The sequence below is a fragment of the Aspergillus terreus genome, genomic scaffold (assembly GCF_000149615.1).
Source record: "Aspergillus terreus NIH2624 scaffold_3 genomic scaffold, whole genome shotgun sequence".
Taxonomy (NCBI): Eukaryota; Fungi; Ascomycota; class Eurotiomycetes; order Eurotiales; family Aspergillaceae; genus Aspergillus; species Aspergillus terreus.
In genome coordinates this window covers 826,845-843,785 of record NT_165926.1, presented here as the reverse complement: position 1 = coordinate 843,785, position 16,941 = coordinate 826,845, and the positions used below count along the sequence as shown (strand labels likewise).

At 50.9% G+C, this 16,941-nt stretch overlaps 5 protein-coding genes across 5 annotated transcripts; 1 reads left to right on the top strand and 4 right to left on the bottom strand.

The window, feature by feature from the left end:
• Window positions 1-37: 37 nt before the first annotated feature.
• ATEG_02183 (uncharacterized protein) lies at window positions 38-618 on the bottom strand (the record flags this gene model as incomplete). Its single annotated transcript, XM_001211361.1, has 2 exons — window positions 38-65; window positions 206-618. The coding sequence occupies 2 exons, from the start codon at window positions 616-618 to the stop codon at window positions 38-40; spliced, it is 441 nt and encodes a 146-aa protein (XP_001211361.1).
• Window positions 619-2,978: 2,360 nt separating this feature from the next.
• ATEG_02182 (uncharacterized protein) lies at window positions 2,979-4,493 on the bottom strand (the record flags this gene model as incomplete). The annotated part of the gene is made up of 3 exons (XM_001211360.1): window positions 2,979-3,013; window positions 3,101-3,174; window positions 3,304-4,493. 3 exons carry the CDS (start codon window positions 4,491-4,493, stop codon window positions 2,979-2,981), a joined length of 1,299 nt encoding a protein of 432 aa, XP_001211360.1.
• A 4,012-nt stretch (window positions 4,494-8,505) lies between these two features.
• On the top strand, window positions 8,506-10,044 carry ATEG_02181 (dienelactone hydrolase; the record flags this gene model as incomplete). The annotated part of the gene is made up of 3 exons (XM_001211359.1): window positions 8,506-8,749; window positions 8,810-9,247; window positions 9,299-10,044. The coding sequence occupies 3 exons, from the start codon at window positions 8,506-8,508 to the stop codon at window positions 10,042-10,044; spliced, it is 1,428 nt and encodes a 475-aa protein (XP_001211359.1).
• Window positions 10,045-10,144: 100 nt separating this feature from the next.
• ATEG_02180 (D-serine ammonia-lyase DSD1) lies at window positions 10,145-11,435 on the bottom strand (the record flags this gene model as incomplete). Its single annotated transcript, XM_001211358.1, has 2 exons — window positions 10,145-11,032; window positions 11,244-11,435. 2 exons carry the CDS (start codon window positions 11,433-11,435, stop codon window positions 10,145-10,147), a joined length of 1,080 nt encoding a protein of 359 aa, XP_001211358.1.
• Window positions 11,436-15,425: 3,990 nt separating this feature from the next.
• Window positions 15,426-16,838, bottom strand: ATEG_02179 (oxidoreductase, short-chain dehydrogenase/reductase family; the record flags this gene model as incomplete). Its single annotated transcript, XM_001211357.1, has 4 exons — window positions 15,426-15,657; window positions 15,912-16,148; window positions 16,198-16,740; window positions 16,789-16,838. 4 exons carry the CDS (start codon window positions 16,836-16,838, stop codon window positions 15,426-15,428), a joined length of 1,062 nt encoding a protein of 353 aa, XP_001211357.1.
• Window positions 16,839-16,941: the final 103 nt, after the last annotated feature.

Sequence of the window (16,941 nt, the reverse complement as noted above, 5' to 3'; positions counted from 1 at the left end):
GCTGCTCCTTATTGAACTTTGCGCGAATGGGCCTCCTTCATAACGCGACCCGCTCCATGGTATCACTACACAGAAATAGGATGAACTTTAGGATTCAATATTTCAAAATTTAAGCATGATAAATGACGGCGAATGTACTTTGGTTGAAGGAAGCTGCACTCCTCACCACATGTAAAAACTCATCGGCGCCCCTTTGTATTCATACCTGGCAAATTTCACACCAGCATTGTTCCCTCCACTCCCAGCCGCAACCATGAAGGGCATTAGGTGCTCTGACTGGTCGGAAGGATGGGCTAGATAGCTGGCAGGGAGCTTCCGCCAGTCGAAAAGGGTCCTCTCTCTCAGAGCAGGATCCGGAATAGACGCTGCAAATTGCAGGAAATCTTCAAATTCTTCAGCGCCGGCAGTAACATGCTGATTTTCAAAGAATGCCTTTGCAATAGCCACAAAGTCGTGATACGACCCACCGCTTCCAATGATAGCATATCCAGCGTCCCTGAAGCACTCAACCGCTCGTCCTAGCTTGATGTTTTTCTCTGTCGAGTCTTGCTCATCCCGTCCTTTTAGAATGGACATCTGGACGATGGGGATGTTGGCATGTGGTCGTAGAAGTGTCATTGGGACGTAGACAGCATGATCCAGTCCACGCTGATGATCCAGAACAGGATGAAACCTACAGTCTCGGAGGCGGCTGGAAACTTCTGCCGCTAGCTTCGCGTCTCCGGCTACCGGATACTGGAATTCAAATGCAGCCTGCGGCACATGTCCCGCATATCTTCATAATCATAGTAGATACCAGGATTGTCGCTGCAGGTGATGTAGGGTACCTTGGTTTACCAGTGAGCAGAGAAGAGCAGAATCCTCTCTACTCCATCGAGTTTGCTGCCATGTTGGCGGACGACTTGTGTGTAGGATTCTTGCTCATTGTCTAAGAGAGGAAACGGTCCGGTTCCGTGGGAGATGAACAAGGATGGCGCACGAGATGGCTTAGAGTGATTCATTTTGTCATCTGAGAAATTCCAAAGAAGTATGATGGTTGCTTCTGGGATAAAGTAGGGTTTATATAGCTTAATCCAGAGGTCACAGAAGACAGTATTATCCTTCACAATATAGCACACAATATTCGCAGTTGCAGTTAATGGTCGATCCTACAGATTTGTTTGTGCTCAACATCATACCATTGGTTCAAATCGAAATAGTGTTTACGGGTAGGATGCTAGTCCGGCGCTAGCGGACTAGTGTGAAGTTATTCACAGGCTTTCAAACATCAGTTCATGCGCGCGATACCTAGGACTTGGTTGTCGGAACCGGGCTCTCGATCGTGGACTTCGTTTAGGATGACTTCTGTGTCGGCTGCGCGTTTGGAGGCGTTCTTTTCGTTGAGCTGGCCGGTTGCTACGAAGAGCTTTGTCATTGTGGGGATGGATCCCGTCTGTGCCGGGGTAAGATTGCATTCGTGTGGTTGGTCAGGAAGGGGTGCTCACCTTCAACAGAGAGAGTTTCATTGCGTTGTGGAGTGTGTAGGGGAATTCGAGTTCTCGCATGTCGCGGATGATCTGGTGGGCTTCTTTGACTGTCATGCTCGACAACGGGCGCCCGGTTTGCCTGAATCTTGCCTCGATTTCATCGCGGTGTTGGTATCGAAAGTATCTGACGAGCAGTAGGTAGATTCCCAGTACCGACACTGCGATGAGTGTGGGCTGGCAGCTGTGTTGGGGTGTAGCCAAATCCATGGGGAGGAGACTAGCATAAAAATGATAATTAGGAGACTCGGCCGTCCGTCAACAGCATCTTATGTTATGTATCTAACTCCAGCCATTGGTGCATGCGGAAGAGGTTGGACTACGTTGAGACTCGGGATACCGAGATAATGTAATCCGGGATGGGGCGGAGGAGATCGCCGACTTGTGATATAGGAACACCTACAACGAGAAAACCTTCCACCATGTGACATGGCTACGATTTGAGAAATTCTGAATGTGACTATCAAGGATATGGTATACTGGGAGTCTACAAAAAGGTATGCCAAGAGTATGTCGTATACCAAACACCTACCACATCGTATACTGAACATATACCAACCAGGGGATCAGAAGGATCTATAGGGACCCTCATTCACCACCTGCATTTAGTCTCCGTGTTGTTTAACACTGTCAACTGGATACCTACCGTTGAACATTGCTAGTTCGATTCGTCAAGTCTTATCAACCTTAACGATCGAGTATACGTATTTGATAGATCTTGCTTCTATCCTTGCTGTGTTTAAGTTGATCGATTATCGGACCTCGTCGGACTAGTCAAACTAGTCATAGGAGACTTTAATCACTAACACTAGCATGCAGACAGCTTGGAGAGATCACAGGGTTTGACAATAATCCTGGATATACTTCTATTATGTCCTGGGTATGAAGTCGCATACCCGTGGGTCTGTTCTTGTTATCTCTCCAGGTATAATAGTAAGTGCCCTGGTTATGTGAATCGTTGGTGCCTTGCTCGAGTAGTTGGTCCGGGTGTTCTCTTGTTATGATGGTTGGTGCATTAGTGCAATTTTTCTTGGTGTGATATAACCTCTCTCTGAGGCTGACGTTGAGCGATCCCTAACAGGGGCGTAGTCAAGCACGTAGGGTACTACAGACTAAGCCACCTAGTTAGCCATCTAGTAAGCCACCTCTCTAAAGACTCCCCTAGCTGGTTCTCTAGGTGTCCAAGTAGGTAGTCTACTAGGTGGATACTCGACTAGATGCTCGACCAGATATTCGACTAGGTGGTTCCGAAACCCTAGAGATTAGTTGGCTATGTACAGTATAGATACTTAGGTAGATGTGGTGTTGCATGGTTTCATAATATCTTCTATATATGGTAGGCGGTTAGTCTTGCAGTAAAAGAACTAGGAGAAAGATACCGGAGGGGAGCGGTCAAGCAGCGGCTCCCCTCAAAGTTACCGGTGGAAAGGGAGCCGTTTCTGGCCACAAAAGCGGTCATGTTCGGCGTCGATTCCACAGGTCCTCATATTCTATATGTGATAAATTCTACCTAGTTACATAGTGCAGAGAATTGGATTGAAGATACGGTGACTTTTTGGATCTTTCCTGTGGCTTACTTTTAGATACTCCTTCTATGAAGGCTAAAGAGTAGGAGGCACTGTTGGGAGTAGAGAGAGGTGATAATTCATAACTATCTCCGAGGAGACATACACAGTCTAGGCCCAGGCAAGGAAACGAGCTATACTAATACAAAAAGAAGGAAAGAATCCAATCTCCCACTTCACTCTAACCCCGTCACAGCGTTTCCACTCGAATTTACCAGCCTGCCCCATACACCATCCGGTCATAACTTGGAAGGCTCCAATCCCGCACGTCTTCACGGAGGATCCACTTAGTTATGAGATCCAGCCTGAACAACGTGGCCAGCCATAGAATTAGGTTGGCAAGAAAAACGCCAAAGGCCGACGACGGAACCTTCCCCCAAAAGACTTGGTCTTCTGTGATGCCATCCTGGACCTGGGCCACAAATGGACGAAACTTTTCCTCGTACGCTTTGAGCGCATATTCGACTCCCATCTTTGTTCCCGAGCTTCCGCAGTGTTTCCCGAGCTCACCAGCCAGCACATAGGCTCCAACCAGGCTAGAAGTAGTCCCCATCCCCGTACTTGCAGTCGGGCAATATGCAGCATCGCCAACAAGAGCCACCCGGCCATTAGACCATGCGTCCAGCTTCACAACGCCCAAGCGTTCGCAGTAAAAATCATCCGTCGCTAACATTTCTTCGAGAAGCTCGTCCGTGATCCATCCTGCGCCCTTGAAGATTTTGAGGAAAAATTCCTTCTCTTTTTCGATATCACCTTTCCGGATATGGTTCATCTTCTCCGGAGGGGCCTTGACAGCCAGGTAGGCTTGAATCGTGGAATCTTCGTGTCGTCGAATGAACACGTATCGGTTTCCGGTGCCAACGTAAACGGTGCCTTTGTATTCTTCTCCTTTTTGCAGCGGCCGGTGAACGGTAAAATAAGCAATGTAGACACCCAGAGAGTGCACGGGGTCCTTTGCGCCAGGTTGGAGCATCGCGCGGCGGGTACGGGACCCCTGGCCATCGGCACCGACAACTAGGTCAAATTGATCTTTTCGGCCATCTGAGAAAGTCACGTTGACGACGCCACCCTGTTGTTCGAGGGCTTTGATGGTTGTGCCGAATACATATTTGACACGGTCTTTGCTCGAATCATGCAGGAGCTGACAGAGATCTTTCCTCATGAACTCATAATCAGTCGTGAACCCCTGAAGACCGGTCCCTGTTCTGTTTGCTGGAAAGTATGCCCAACGTCTCCCAGAACTATCCACAAACTCCAAGCCTTGTTCCGGAATGGTTTTGGCCCGAAATGCTTCTTCAAGCCCCATACGCCTGATGACCTCGATTGCTGGTTGGCGAATATCCAGCTGCAGTCCGTTCGTGCGTAGGGCCGGAAATCGTTCAATGACGGTGACATCGAAATTCATTTTGGAAAGCCAAAAACCAAGTGCCTGGCCGCCAATACCTGCACCGCAGATAAGAACTTTCAGATTCGCCATGGTAATAACTTGAGATAAACGAAGACGTCGATGTAGTGCTTTATTGAGATAGCTGGCTCCGGGAGGTTCTGCTGTAAGATAGTATCAAACAGTGCGTCGAAAGCCTTGTTGCTTATATAGTCCGAATCCCACTAGATCCGCTCGGATATTCTACCTCCGTATAGGGCCGGACTTCATAGGGATCGGCTTCGGGGAATTCGGGGAATTCGGAGAACTGCGTGCACAGGATCGGAAAGCCGGAATACCCCAGGCGAGAAATATGAAACTTAATGCTCTCGGCCCGAAAACAGCGAAAGCTAATACTCTCGGTATGAAAAGCGCGAAACTTAGGAGTTTCTGCCTTGCTAGTTAAGCCCGGACAACGTTGGCTCCTCCTATTTCCGAGCAATGCAGGTTGTTCAGGCCGAATAGCAAGCGAAACATGACTCGGAGTATCGACATTGGGCTTTGGCAGAGGAGTCACATGTCTCAGTCAGCCTTAAGCCCACAGTGTCAAGACAGAATCAGACTGACTTTTCTGTTATCCCAAGATGGCCGAGGCGAAAGCAGTGGCCAACCACCAGGCCGTCCAGGAGAGCCTGCCAAATCCGAGAAGGTCATATTCTAAAAAAGTAGCATTCGGACAATAAGTATTCCTAGGCATCTAAGGTTCTGGAGATACCATGTATCTTATATCATCCAATTATACTAACTATACCTGGGGTTTAAGGTTTATAACTGAGGGTAGATATTTACGGGGACAATCGATGGGCATGCAAACTGTTGGTTGGTCTCGCTGAACCCTCGAGTCTAATATATTAGGATAAAAGTTGCCGCTTTTTCAGTCTGTCCAATTGTGATGATCAACAGCGGATCAGCCGTTACTGTTCATGGTTAGCACCATCAACTAACTGAGTGCGCCGAAATTCGTCCTTCAAGGCCGTCTGCCGACGACCTCAAGATGCTGAGGCCCTCGACTTCTGGCGACATACATCCAGCGGAGGCATGGCCAATCCTCACGTAAGTCTCACGACTCCTACGATCTCTAATGTTCTCATGAAGAGACATTGGATTACTGGGAATGAGATGTCCGTTCCTTCAAAACGGATAGACAGATCACAGGAGCACGGTACCCATTCTTGTGAGCTTGTCATGCTTACTCTCAGGAGCCCTACAACTACTCCATGGAACAAGGTGGTATCTATTCTATTGAGGCTTCTGTGCAACGTCATTCCACGGCGTGTAAGAGCTAGGCAGCCTGTCCTTCTCGGATTGCCGCATATGGGTTGCGGTGCACGAAAGATCGCGACATAGGATCCACGATTCTACATGGATATTCAAATAATGCAGTTAAAAAGTGCAGCGCGAACGACCGGTTGGTCTGGGCTGATCCGTGACCCGTAAAACAGGTTAACATTTGCCTGATTCCGAGCAGCAGCAGTGAAGGTATAGGTCGTGTCGATGAAGAAGTTACTCTCAGTCACATCAGGATTGCCGAAGTAGATCCGGTGCCCAAAAAGATTGGTAGCATTATGCGCAAGCTTATTTTCGCCCATGATACCATATATATTTGTGGAGTCATTGGTAACCATGTGGCAATTAAGGTCAAGATACGATGACTCAACAGCAAACTCTGCATCCACGTCGGGTGGAATTCTTTGAAGAACGATTCCAGCAAGAGAAGAATATACTATCGAACCATTGGATGCGGCGGCTCTCCACGGGTTCAAGGAGTTAGCTGAAGATTTAATGGGCGTCAGCGTTCGCAGAAGTGGGTTTTTTAGGCCGACCCCACAAGTCCCGATGAGAGTCTTTGACCCCCTGTGATGCTAGGAGCGACGCGGTATACACCGCGTTTGTTGCAGTGAGCCCATCCGTCATCGCAGAGCCGCCCACTAAACATGAAGTGCCGTTCATATTTAGATAGGCAGCCGAGACATTCCCCGAAAGAAGCCCTCCTTAGTACACTTGGCCTCCTACGGGAGACATGGTCCAAAGCAGAAGGACTGGTATGCGAATGACAGTCACGTTACGCAGAGCCAGCACTGATAATATTGTACCCGCGAAGCTTGTACTGTCATTCAACTGTTCCAGTAGCTTGGAGCGTATTCGTTAGCCACAGAGACAACAAACCCCAATCAACCCTTCAACTTATCCCCAGTGGGGCGCCATTTTCTGCCCTCCAAAGGGCGTAACTCCGCATCAGACGTCCAAAGATAGCTGCGAACACTATTGAAAAAATGGAAGGGCCCAACCGTGCGGCTGGAATGATATCTTCGCCGTACTGAGATACTTGGTTCCCATTGAGACGAGTCGCGAGGATTGCGAGTACTAGATTGTATGGCTCGTCAGCTCGTCTGGTTAATAAAGGATGAAGGAACAGAAAGACGATCCCCACCGAGAAATGCAATAGGAAAACAGGCAAGAATTAGATCCAATACGGTCGAGAAGGGGCTCGAACATGCGTTGATGGTCAGCTTCCGAGGAGACTCTGGCCACTTGGCTTTATACCCGGACTTAGCATATATTAGATAGAGTAGATTCCAGGACCTTCCTTTTAGTTCTTAAGATGCCCGGTCCGACCAGCCCTTTTATGACTAATATTCAATTATACTAGTATGTCCAATCGAGCTAATCCAGGGGCCAATCTACTTAAGATTCTAAGTAGCTTCCTTATTTCGACTGCGCTCGTCTTTTCTATAATTCTGAAAAGCATTACTTCATAGGTTAATGTATAAGTGAGATTTGCTTTTAAGCTAGGGGCAGCTTAGTATTAAGAACAGGAAGTAGACTACATAAGGGCCTACGAACAGGTGGCTTATAGTTCACTGATTCAGATAGGAATATACAGCGCCCAACGGATTAAGAGCAGTATAATTAGGGAAGATCTGTGCCCTGCCCTATATTTTACTAAAGACAAGTGATTGGAGTGCTTCAAATAATATTGACAGGTCAATTAATTAACTTAGCAAGATTTTCTTAGAATATATCCCGAACCTAGATAAAACGCCCACCTAGGTAACTACATACTCGAGTATTGTCACTCCTAATCTACGCCTCGACTATTACCGGAGAGTAGCAGACATAATAATAGGTTAATTGTTTAATCGATGCCTTATTTCAAAACAAGATTATAAGATATTCAAGTAGTGGATAACCGGACGACATGCACTACTGGGGAATTCGCTATTTAACTCTATCCCGCCAAGATCATCCATAAAAACGTCTAAGGTGGATAAGAAAGATACTGTTATATTATTTTGCCCACCTCCTATATTGTTTTATACATAGTCATAAATATATCACTGTTATGAGTTATCCTGTCCTCTCATGCTCAACCGAGACTTGGTACTTACAAAGATAGTTCCATCTCCCAATCACCTTTATCGCGGTAGGTCCAGCCGACATGTTCTGAGAATAGGCGAGCTAATAAGCATCAGGGATGTTTTAGTATGAATCAGGTACCATCGCGGTAGCTTTAATGCTGCCCAGAGTGATTGGGATGGTGAATGGAGGTTTTTCTAGAAATAATCACCTTTGTTTCTCATCATGTTTGTTCCATTCTCTTTCTCTTATCTCCCTAATCTCTCTTAATGTTTTAGAGTTGTGTCAACGTGCCCGTGGGGCATCCAGAATCGTCGCTGAGTTTATATACAGAGACATAATTACAGCACTATTCAACCACACAATCCATCATCCATCCTCTTTAGATAGTTCATCTGCACCTGTAGCATAACTCGCCACACGGCCAGTCAAATAGATTAATCGCCCACCAAGACTGAGCCGGCCACCTCATGATCCGACGCAGATGACGTAGCAGCAACGGCAATGACGTAGGCGTCCACCCGACCCTGAACCGACCCAAGTATGTATATCTACACTTACCCACGGAATGCACTTCCACCTCGCTAGCCTTCCCACGTGGTATACATAATCGAGACTTGCTCAATACTACTCGGCGATGGCCAACGTCTCCATCAACATCCCCGGCGCCAGCGGGTTCCTGTACAGCGGCGGCTTTGGCGCCGCCCGACTATGCATCACCGCCGAGACCGAGGAGTTCGACACCGAAACGCTGCACAGCTGGCGCGATGAGGGATTCGATGTCGTCTACGTGCCGGCAAACTGCAATGAGAAGGAATACATCAGTCGGTTGCGATCGGTGAAGGAGGGACTTGGTGTCGGAGACAACTATGCTGTTCTAGGTACTGCATTTCTGGATGGGCTATCAGGGATAAATAGATGCTAATGCGGATTACGAACAGCCTTCGGCGACGCCGCCTCCTTCTGCCTTGACTACTACCTCAAACCCACCAACGCAAGCCGTCTCTGCGCCCTGATCGCATACTACCCGACCAACATCCCCGACACGCGCTCGCGCTTTGCGCCGTCCCTGCGTGTCCTCACGCATCTCGCCGGCGACACCGTCGATGTAACCACCACGCCCACGATGCTGGGCCTGCAGGGAAAAAAGAAGCGCACGACGCGCCGGATCAACCCGGGCATGGGCACCGGCGAGCGGCTGAACATCGGCCACACAGCATACACCTACGAGTACGTGCAGCCGGGGTTCGCGGAGCACGATCTAGAAGAGTACGACCGGCTCGCGGCGGACCTGGCGTTCAGCCGAACGCTGGCGGTGCTGCGACGAGGGTTCGGCCGGGAAGTTGATCTGGAGGAGCCGTGGGAGGAGCATCTAGAAGGTTGTCCCCTACCCCTAGCGTTCTACTCAACGCGACGCTAACCAAACACAGCAAAATACTTCTCCATGAACCTCTCCGACACCATGGACCCGTACGTGAACCACCTCACACCAGCGGTGACATACACGCCGACGATGAGCGGCGGGCTGGGCACGCACGCGCTGCGTCGGTTCTACGAGCAGAACTTCCTGCGCAAGCTGCCGCCGTCGATGCGTCTGCGGCTCGTGTCGCGGACCATCGGCGCAGACCGCGTCGTCGATGAGCTGTACGTCGCCTTCGACCACACGCACGAAATCCCCTGGATGCTGCCGGGCGTTCCGCCGACCAACAAACACGTCGAGATCATGCTCGTGAGTATTGTCGCCCTGCGCGCGGGGAAACTGTACTCCGAGCACGTCTACTGGGACCAGGCCAGCGTGCTCGTGCAGGTGGGCCTGCTGGACCCGCGGCTCGCGCCGCAGCAGGAGCACGGTGTCGACCGATTGCCTGTTATTGGGCGCGACGCTGCGCGGAGGGTGCTGCTGGAGCATCCGGAGGGTGAGGAGAAGGATTATCATAATCGGTTGATTCGGCGCGCGCGGGCGAAGGGGAAGGGCGCGGCGACGCCTAGTGTGGAGGAGTCTGGGACGGAAATGTTCAAGACTGAGTCGGAGGAGAAGGTGAAGAATGCCAAGGGGAAGGGGAAGAGTGTTCAGCGCGAGGGAGAGCGCCAGGCTGGGCCTGAAGATGGAGTTGATGGGGGTGAGAAGACGGAGCACGCGAAACCTGCGACGGTCGAGGATGGTAATAATGAGTAATGGGCACTTCTAGTGTTTGTTATATACAAATTGGATGATAGTCTGTTTATACACGTATCAGCCATACGTAGGCCAGAGATATATACAAGGAGAAGCCAAATCACCACCCCTTCCAGGGAGCCCACGCCTCGCGCACAACATCCTTCTCATCCACGACATAGTATACATGATGTTGCGCCGATGTAATACAAGCATGCTGGATATACAAATACACCCTCTGGCCAACTCTGAACGCCTCCTCAACTCTCTCCTCACCACTCGTCAAACCCAGAATGCCATGCTCCTGCGCCATGCGGACGACTGACCACCGCGGACGATCTGTCACCCGCGCATACCCTGGGAAATCGCTCGTCTCTTTCGACAGCGCCACTGTACCGGCATTAATGAGTGCCTCATTGCGCTCAGGATATACACTGCACACCTCGGCCACGATACGAACCGCCTGCTGCTGTTCGCTGACTAGACCCGTGCACAACTGCTGCAGGTCGTTCGCCGGGTAACAGCCAGCGTGCAGTTCCAGCTCGACGTTCGGCGGCAGCGTCTTCTTCAAAGTGTTCACCACGTGCGCTGTCGGCGTCGACCCAACCGAGACGATCACCTTGCGATCACCAGAGAGATCGAGATATGTCGATGCGCGCACGACGCCTTCTACTTCCATCTGGAGCACGTCTGCTGCAGCTTCAGGCGTGCGACACGCATACGAATGTCCCGCGTGACAGTAGAAGCCGTATACGCTTGTAGCGTGGGAGGCTTCGGCACGCTGGACCAGTCTCTGGAGCGAGGGAGAGGAGTTCTCGAGACCGGCGCGGTGTGAGCCCACATCCACCTTGATGAAGACAGACCAGGGTTTTGTGTATCCAGCCGACTTGGCGTAGTCTTCGAGATCGATATGCTGTTCATTGTCGATCATGAGAACGATCTTGACGAATTTAGAGAGATCGACTAGAGTGGGAAGAGCGCTGGGGTATATGGGTAGGCCATAGAGACACTGTTTTTGTCAATTGAAGACGAGAGGTGTTGATGGCGTTCACTGACTTCGTCGAGGATACCCTCTTCAACGAGGGGGAGAGCGCCGCGGATTTCGCACAGCGTTGAGACGACGATTTTCTTGTGCGTGCCGTAGCCTAACATCATGCGCGTGACTTCCGTGGACTACTTGAGTCAATATCTGTTTGCAAATAGTACAGCGACTTGTTTACCTTGAGGGTCTTGACGTGCGCACGGAAGTGGATGCCGAGGTCCCGCACATCTTGGAGGAGCTGCTGCGTATTGCGCTCGAGCACCGGTTGCTGAGCACGAGAGACGGTGTTGGGAGGTCCTTCGCCGGACGCCCAATGAAGGACTGGTGTGACTGGAGGGAGAAATTCATGGTGCGTGCAGACAGCTGGCATTTGGCCTGGGAGAGGAGGGAATGGAGAGAGCGGATGAAGCCGAAGATGTGGAGGCCGCGGGTCCTTATCGGGTTATCGGCTGTGGGGTTGTATTTGGGGTCGTTTTGGAGTCAACTCCGATGGGATGACTGAAGGTTGCAGATGTTTCATTGTGGTGTAGGTCAACTGAACTACTGAGCTTGACTGCATGTGCGGATAGACCTGCAGAGCATCAACACCAACGCTGGATAAAGGGCGACAGGACAATACCCACCCAACCCGCTTGTTGGAGTCAAATTTGCCTCCACTAAATGTCAAAATCCCCAATGTATCGACCCACAGCACGATATCGGCAGTTCATATGATAAGTGACTGCAATGCACTCCATGCGCCATGTTATGCTGGCTTGACAACCTTTGCGACTCGGCAGGGCCATCCAAGGTCAAGACAATCGTCTCATCAGTTGTCCCCTGGCTAGTAGCTTTGGATCTGTTGCAATGTCGTGATATTGCGACAGCACCATGTCTCACTGGTAATTCATTTTGTCATATGGTAGGTGACGGGGAGTTGTAGGAAAGACGGACTAGACAGAGGCTGAAAGTTCAAGGTCAACTATGATATCACCGTCAGCAACGCGGGGAATTCCAACTGCAGACGACTGATCTCGTGCAACCTGGCTCTCCCTGCAGAGACTGAATCAGAAGACTCCATGCGCAGTGATCTACATTCCATATCGCACCCAGGAATGCCCCCTTGATCGTCTCACATGCTGCCGGGCCCTTCGAGAAGTCAATATTCATGGCATCATCTGAAAACCACAGTGAACTTTAATGTGGTTTGTTTACATGCCATTCTCTGCAAGGGGAAACTAATGAAGAAATCCTGCTTGATGAAGTGCCATGCAGATTGCCTTAGAGAATAAATATTTGCTCTTCCATTGTCGGACTGGACTTTCCTCGCGCCACTACCTTACATATCCTCCAGCTTTTCTTTCGAGTTCTACATACTCAGCCCTATTCGGTCATACACATTGATACATCTTTGTCAACCCCCGCCTACCTCGCGAATAAGTCAACATGAGAGTCCTCCTTCTCGCTGTGACGCTTGCTCTTGCTGCAGTGGCTCTGGCAGCCCCAGCCGACACCAATGTAAAAAGAGAGGTATGAACGGATGCAAAGCTCGGTTACCTGTTGAGATGATCTCGGCTGACACTTTCCTTACAGCCTGCAAAGGATGTAAGTATATCGCCTTTCTACCATTGCAGTGAAGATGCTTGAGCTTGAGCTGACTCATGAATGAACAATAGGAGGTCAGTTAACCCCAACACTAAAAGAGATGAGATCAATCAATCTAGTTCTAGGGCTAACAATCACAGGGTGTACGTATTTAATCTAGGTTGAGATTATGGCCCAGATAACTGACGTGTCCGAATAGTGTGTAAGTCTCATGACACCAAGCTAACGACAGGAGTTCAACTAACACCAATATGATTGAAAGCTGGTAAGTGTTGATTCAGCAGTGCCACGAAATACATCACAACTGACTGTTCTTGAACAACAGCTATGCCTCAAATAGATTTTGCACTGGACCGCAGTAATAGAGGCTTGAAGTAGGTCACCGTTCCGTGTTTCGGGCGATTATAGTCTACCAAAGTCCTAATGAAGCACAGCAGGTATGTTTCTAATAGTGTACTTTCCGAATGGGTCTGATGAAGGACAGAAAGATGTATGTATTGTGATATTCGGTTATCGACAGCCTCAGCTAATGATTCTATTAGACTGTACCTAAAGGCTGAAGAGAAGTTGATCAAGCCCAGCATTTTCAACGAGATTGCACAACCGGTAGATGAACGACCCGCTTGTGGATTCGAGACGAAGTATACTGACGCGAGGAGCATATTAGAACGTGAATCATTGTCTATATCTGCACATGGCCGAAGAAGGGACATATCAGCGGGAGTTTCAGCGTGTGAGTACGCAATCTCCTGGTAGATCCGAAGTGCTAACGATGGTAGTTGATCGATTGGTCTATTCTCTCAGCCTTGGTGCAGGTTTTTTTTTTCTTCAAGTTTTTCCTGTACTGTCATGCGAATGCAGAGGCTTACATATTAATCATAATATATTTATTAATTTCGTGAACTGTCATTTATGCAATATCCCCTGATATGCTCTGGGAAAGTATCTAACCAATACTCTATGATGATTATAATGGTATCATCGTGTTTGAATGCATTGAGCATTCTCGCCAGATGACTCTGACTTTCAGGGGACACGTGCAGAGAAAGGAGCCTGTTGGCTGTGATCCCTGGTTCTGTGGTACGATATCGTGCAACCATGGAGCTCCAACCGATTCGTCTGTATCTGGAGATGTTGTCCGGAGCTGGAAGGGCTTCAGGATCTGCTGCTGCGGGGATAGTAACCAGACATGAATAGGCATGTTATATGCGGCGGTTACTATTCTGTTAATAGGTTGATGGTCGTCCATGGCCAAACCTGCCCAAGTGCGAGATGCTATTTAGCTCCTGGACCTTCGAATTCGATCGATAGTTGATATTGACCATTTCCTAATGTGGCTAGCGGAGGACCGCCTTATATAAGCACCACGTGGAGCCTCCCCGCTAGACGGGCGTGTACTAGACCGCCATAGGCAACACATCACTACCGACTACTATCTACTATCTACAGCAACTGATATCCTCATCAATCGGTCAATATCTGATGCCCCCAACAAGACGCGTCCGGACGGAGCCCATCGTCCGAGTGAGGACCGGGTGTTTAACATGCCGCCGTCGCAAGAAGAAGTGCGACGAGCTGCGGCCCACGTGCGGAGGTTGCGTGCGCAACAAGCTGTCTTGCCACTGGCCGGCCCATATCGCAGGTTCATCTCAATCACTGCCAGTCGTCCAGAGAGATATCGCGGATCGACAGACAAGTCCGATTTCTGTTACCGAAACGCAAGTGGCTCACGAGGGGTCGACAATCGAGTCTCCCCGTTCTCTGCCCCCGAGTCCCGCTAGTGTGGTCGTAAGCAATGAGCCGACCGCGCTCGTGCCTATCGGCTACTCGCATAGTCATCGGGGGAGTATTTCCAGCGTCGATGGTTCGACCTCTGCTGTTGGAGATGTCATGCCCCGGGGTTTGTCGATGTTACCTGGCTACGGCCCAGAGTCGTATCAACTGCTGAACCACTACTTGGCGACCACGGCCGACTGTATGGCCAATGGGTCGACACCAATCAACCCATTTCTAGTACAAATCGTGCCGCTGGCTTTCACCAGCGATCTTCTCCTTCAGCTTGTGTTGACGCAGAGTGCAGCGCATCGGGCGTTTCGGTGTCTCAACGATTGCGACGCGGTCGCCCAGAGCCATTACACCAAGGCACTACAGCTGTTCCGTCAAGGTGTCACGGACTTCATCGATGGAAAAGAGTCGAATCCATTGATGTTGACAGTCGGGGCGCTAGTCATGTGTTTCACAGAGGTATATATCCCTTTTTGTCCTACCAGTCCTACAGTTCAAGACATTCTGACTCGCTACAGACAGCAAAAGGAGACATGAACGGCACAATCTTCGACCATCTCTCTGCCGCCAACTCCCTCCTCACCCGACTACTTTCCATGAGTGATGCGGCCGTTCCAAAAGATCTCAAGGACTTTGTTATCGAGTACTACACCTACACCGCGGCCGTCAGTATGATATCCATCGACGCGCGCGTCAGCCCGCAACTTCTCCTCAACTTCGACCTCGAGCAACGCGCCCGAGAGCTCCTCCAATCGGAATATGTCGGAAACCTCTGCGGATGTTGGCTCGAGCTTCTCCTCCTCATTCCATGTATCTTCGACCTAGGCCGCCAATGGATGATGCAGGACGGTGACGAGCCCACCATGCCGACGGCCGATGATATTGCGATGTTCGGCTCAGTGCAGTCACAGATCCTCCGGTGGTCGCCGTACGCGTTCGTTACCCCTGAGGTCTTCCTCGCAGGGCGCATCTTCCAGCAGGCCATGCTGCTCTACTTGTATACGGCGCTGAGCGGGTTCTCACGGTCTGCGTCTGGGATGTACCAGGGACTAGTGGACGCGGCGATCGCAGAGGCGATGTCATACTTGACGCAGCTATCTGCGACGGTGCGGATCAACTCGGGCTTGTGCTGGCCTATAGTTGTCGTCGGATCCTGCTTATCAGACCCGGAACAACAGGACACGCTCCGCCAGAGGCTGACTACGATGGTGCAGACCTTTGGTCTGGGAAATATGCAACGTACGCTTCTTCTGCTCGAGCACATGTGGCAGAAGCCACCGGAGGAGGCCGGACCGTGGAATATCTGCCGGGCGATGGAGCAGCACCAGATCTGGATATCGTTTGCATAGATGCATCTGAAGCATAACTGCACAGACACGATTGCATTCGAATTATCATGGCTTCTAATAGTCATACAGTACAAGTCATCACTCATAGCTCGCCACCCGCCGCCAGTGTGCACCCCATCCCCATCTACTGTCCCAGGTTCTTGGGGGCCTCAGTGGCGGGACCCTCGGGCGTGACATACGCCTTGGTCAGACCGCCATCAACCACAAAGTCAGTGGCGTTGACGAAGCTGCTCTCGTCGCTGGCGAGGAAGACAACCGCGTGCGCCTGCTCGATGGCCTCGCCGAAGCGACCGGTAGGGAAGTGCACCTCACGACGGAAGCGCTTCTCCTTGTCGTCGCCGAGCCAGTCCTGCAGCAGGGGGGTGCTACACAATTAGCCTTCAATTTCGACAGCGTACACAGGGGCGAACATACTTGAGAGGAGCAGGGCAGAGCGAGTTAAACCGGAAACCCTCACGGGCATGCACAATGGCCAACTCGCGCGTCAACGCCAAGACAGCGCCCTTGCTGGCGGTGTAGGCCAGCTGCGGGGTGGCCGCGCCGACCAGGGCGACCATGCTGGCCGTGTTGATGACGCTGGCCTTCTTCTTGCCGTGCTTGCGGAAACTCTGCACGGCGTGCTTGCAGCCGAACCAGACGCCCTTCACGTTGATGTTCATCGTCATATCCCAGATTCTCTCGGGCGTGGAGGTTGCGTCGGCGTCGTCAGCGTGCATGATACCCGCGTTGTTGAACATGACGTCCACACCGCCCCAGGCGTCGAGGTGTGCCACGGCCCCCTCCACCTGGTCCTCCTTCGACACGTCGACAACGCGAGTCTCGACCTTTCCCTCGCGCTGGGGCACCACCGACTGCACCTTTGCCAGGGCTTTCTCGAGACCGGGGCCGCTGATGTCGGTCATCAGCACGGAGGCGCCTTCGCGCAGCATGAGGATGGTGGTTTCAAGGCCGATGCCACTGGACGATATTAGAATTGGTGGGTGGGATGGAAAGGGGGGAACATACCCGGCGGCGCCGGTGACGATGGCGTTCTTTCCAGCGAGTCTTCCGACCATTGTGTCTGAGATGGATAGTATGATTGAATTGTTGTGTTGCAAGGGAGGAACCAGCGTGAAGCGATGAGGGTTTATATGTTGGGGAGGGTGCCGATTGGAGGGG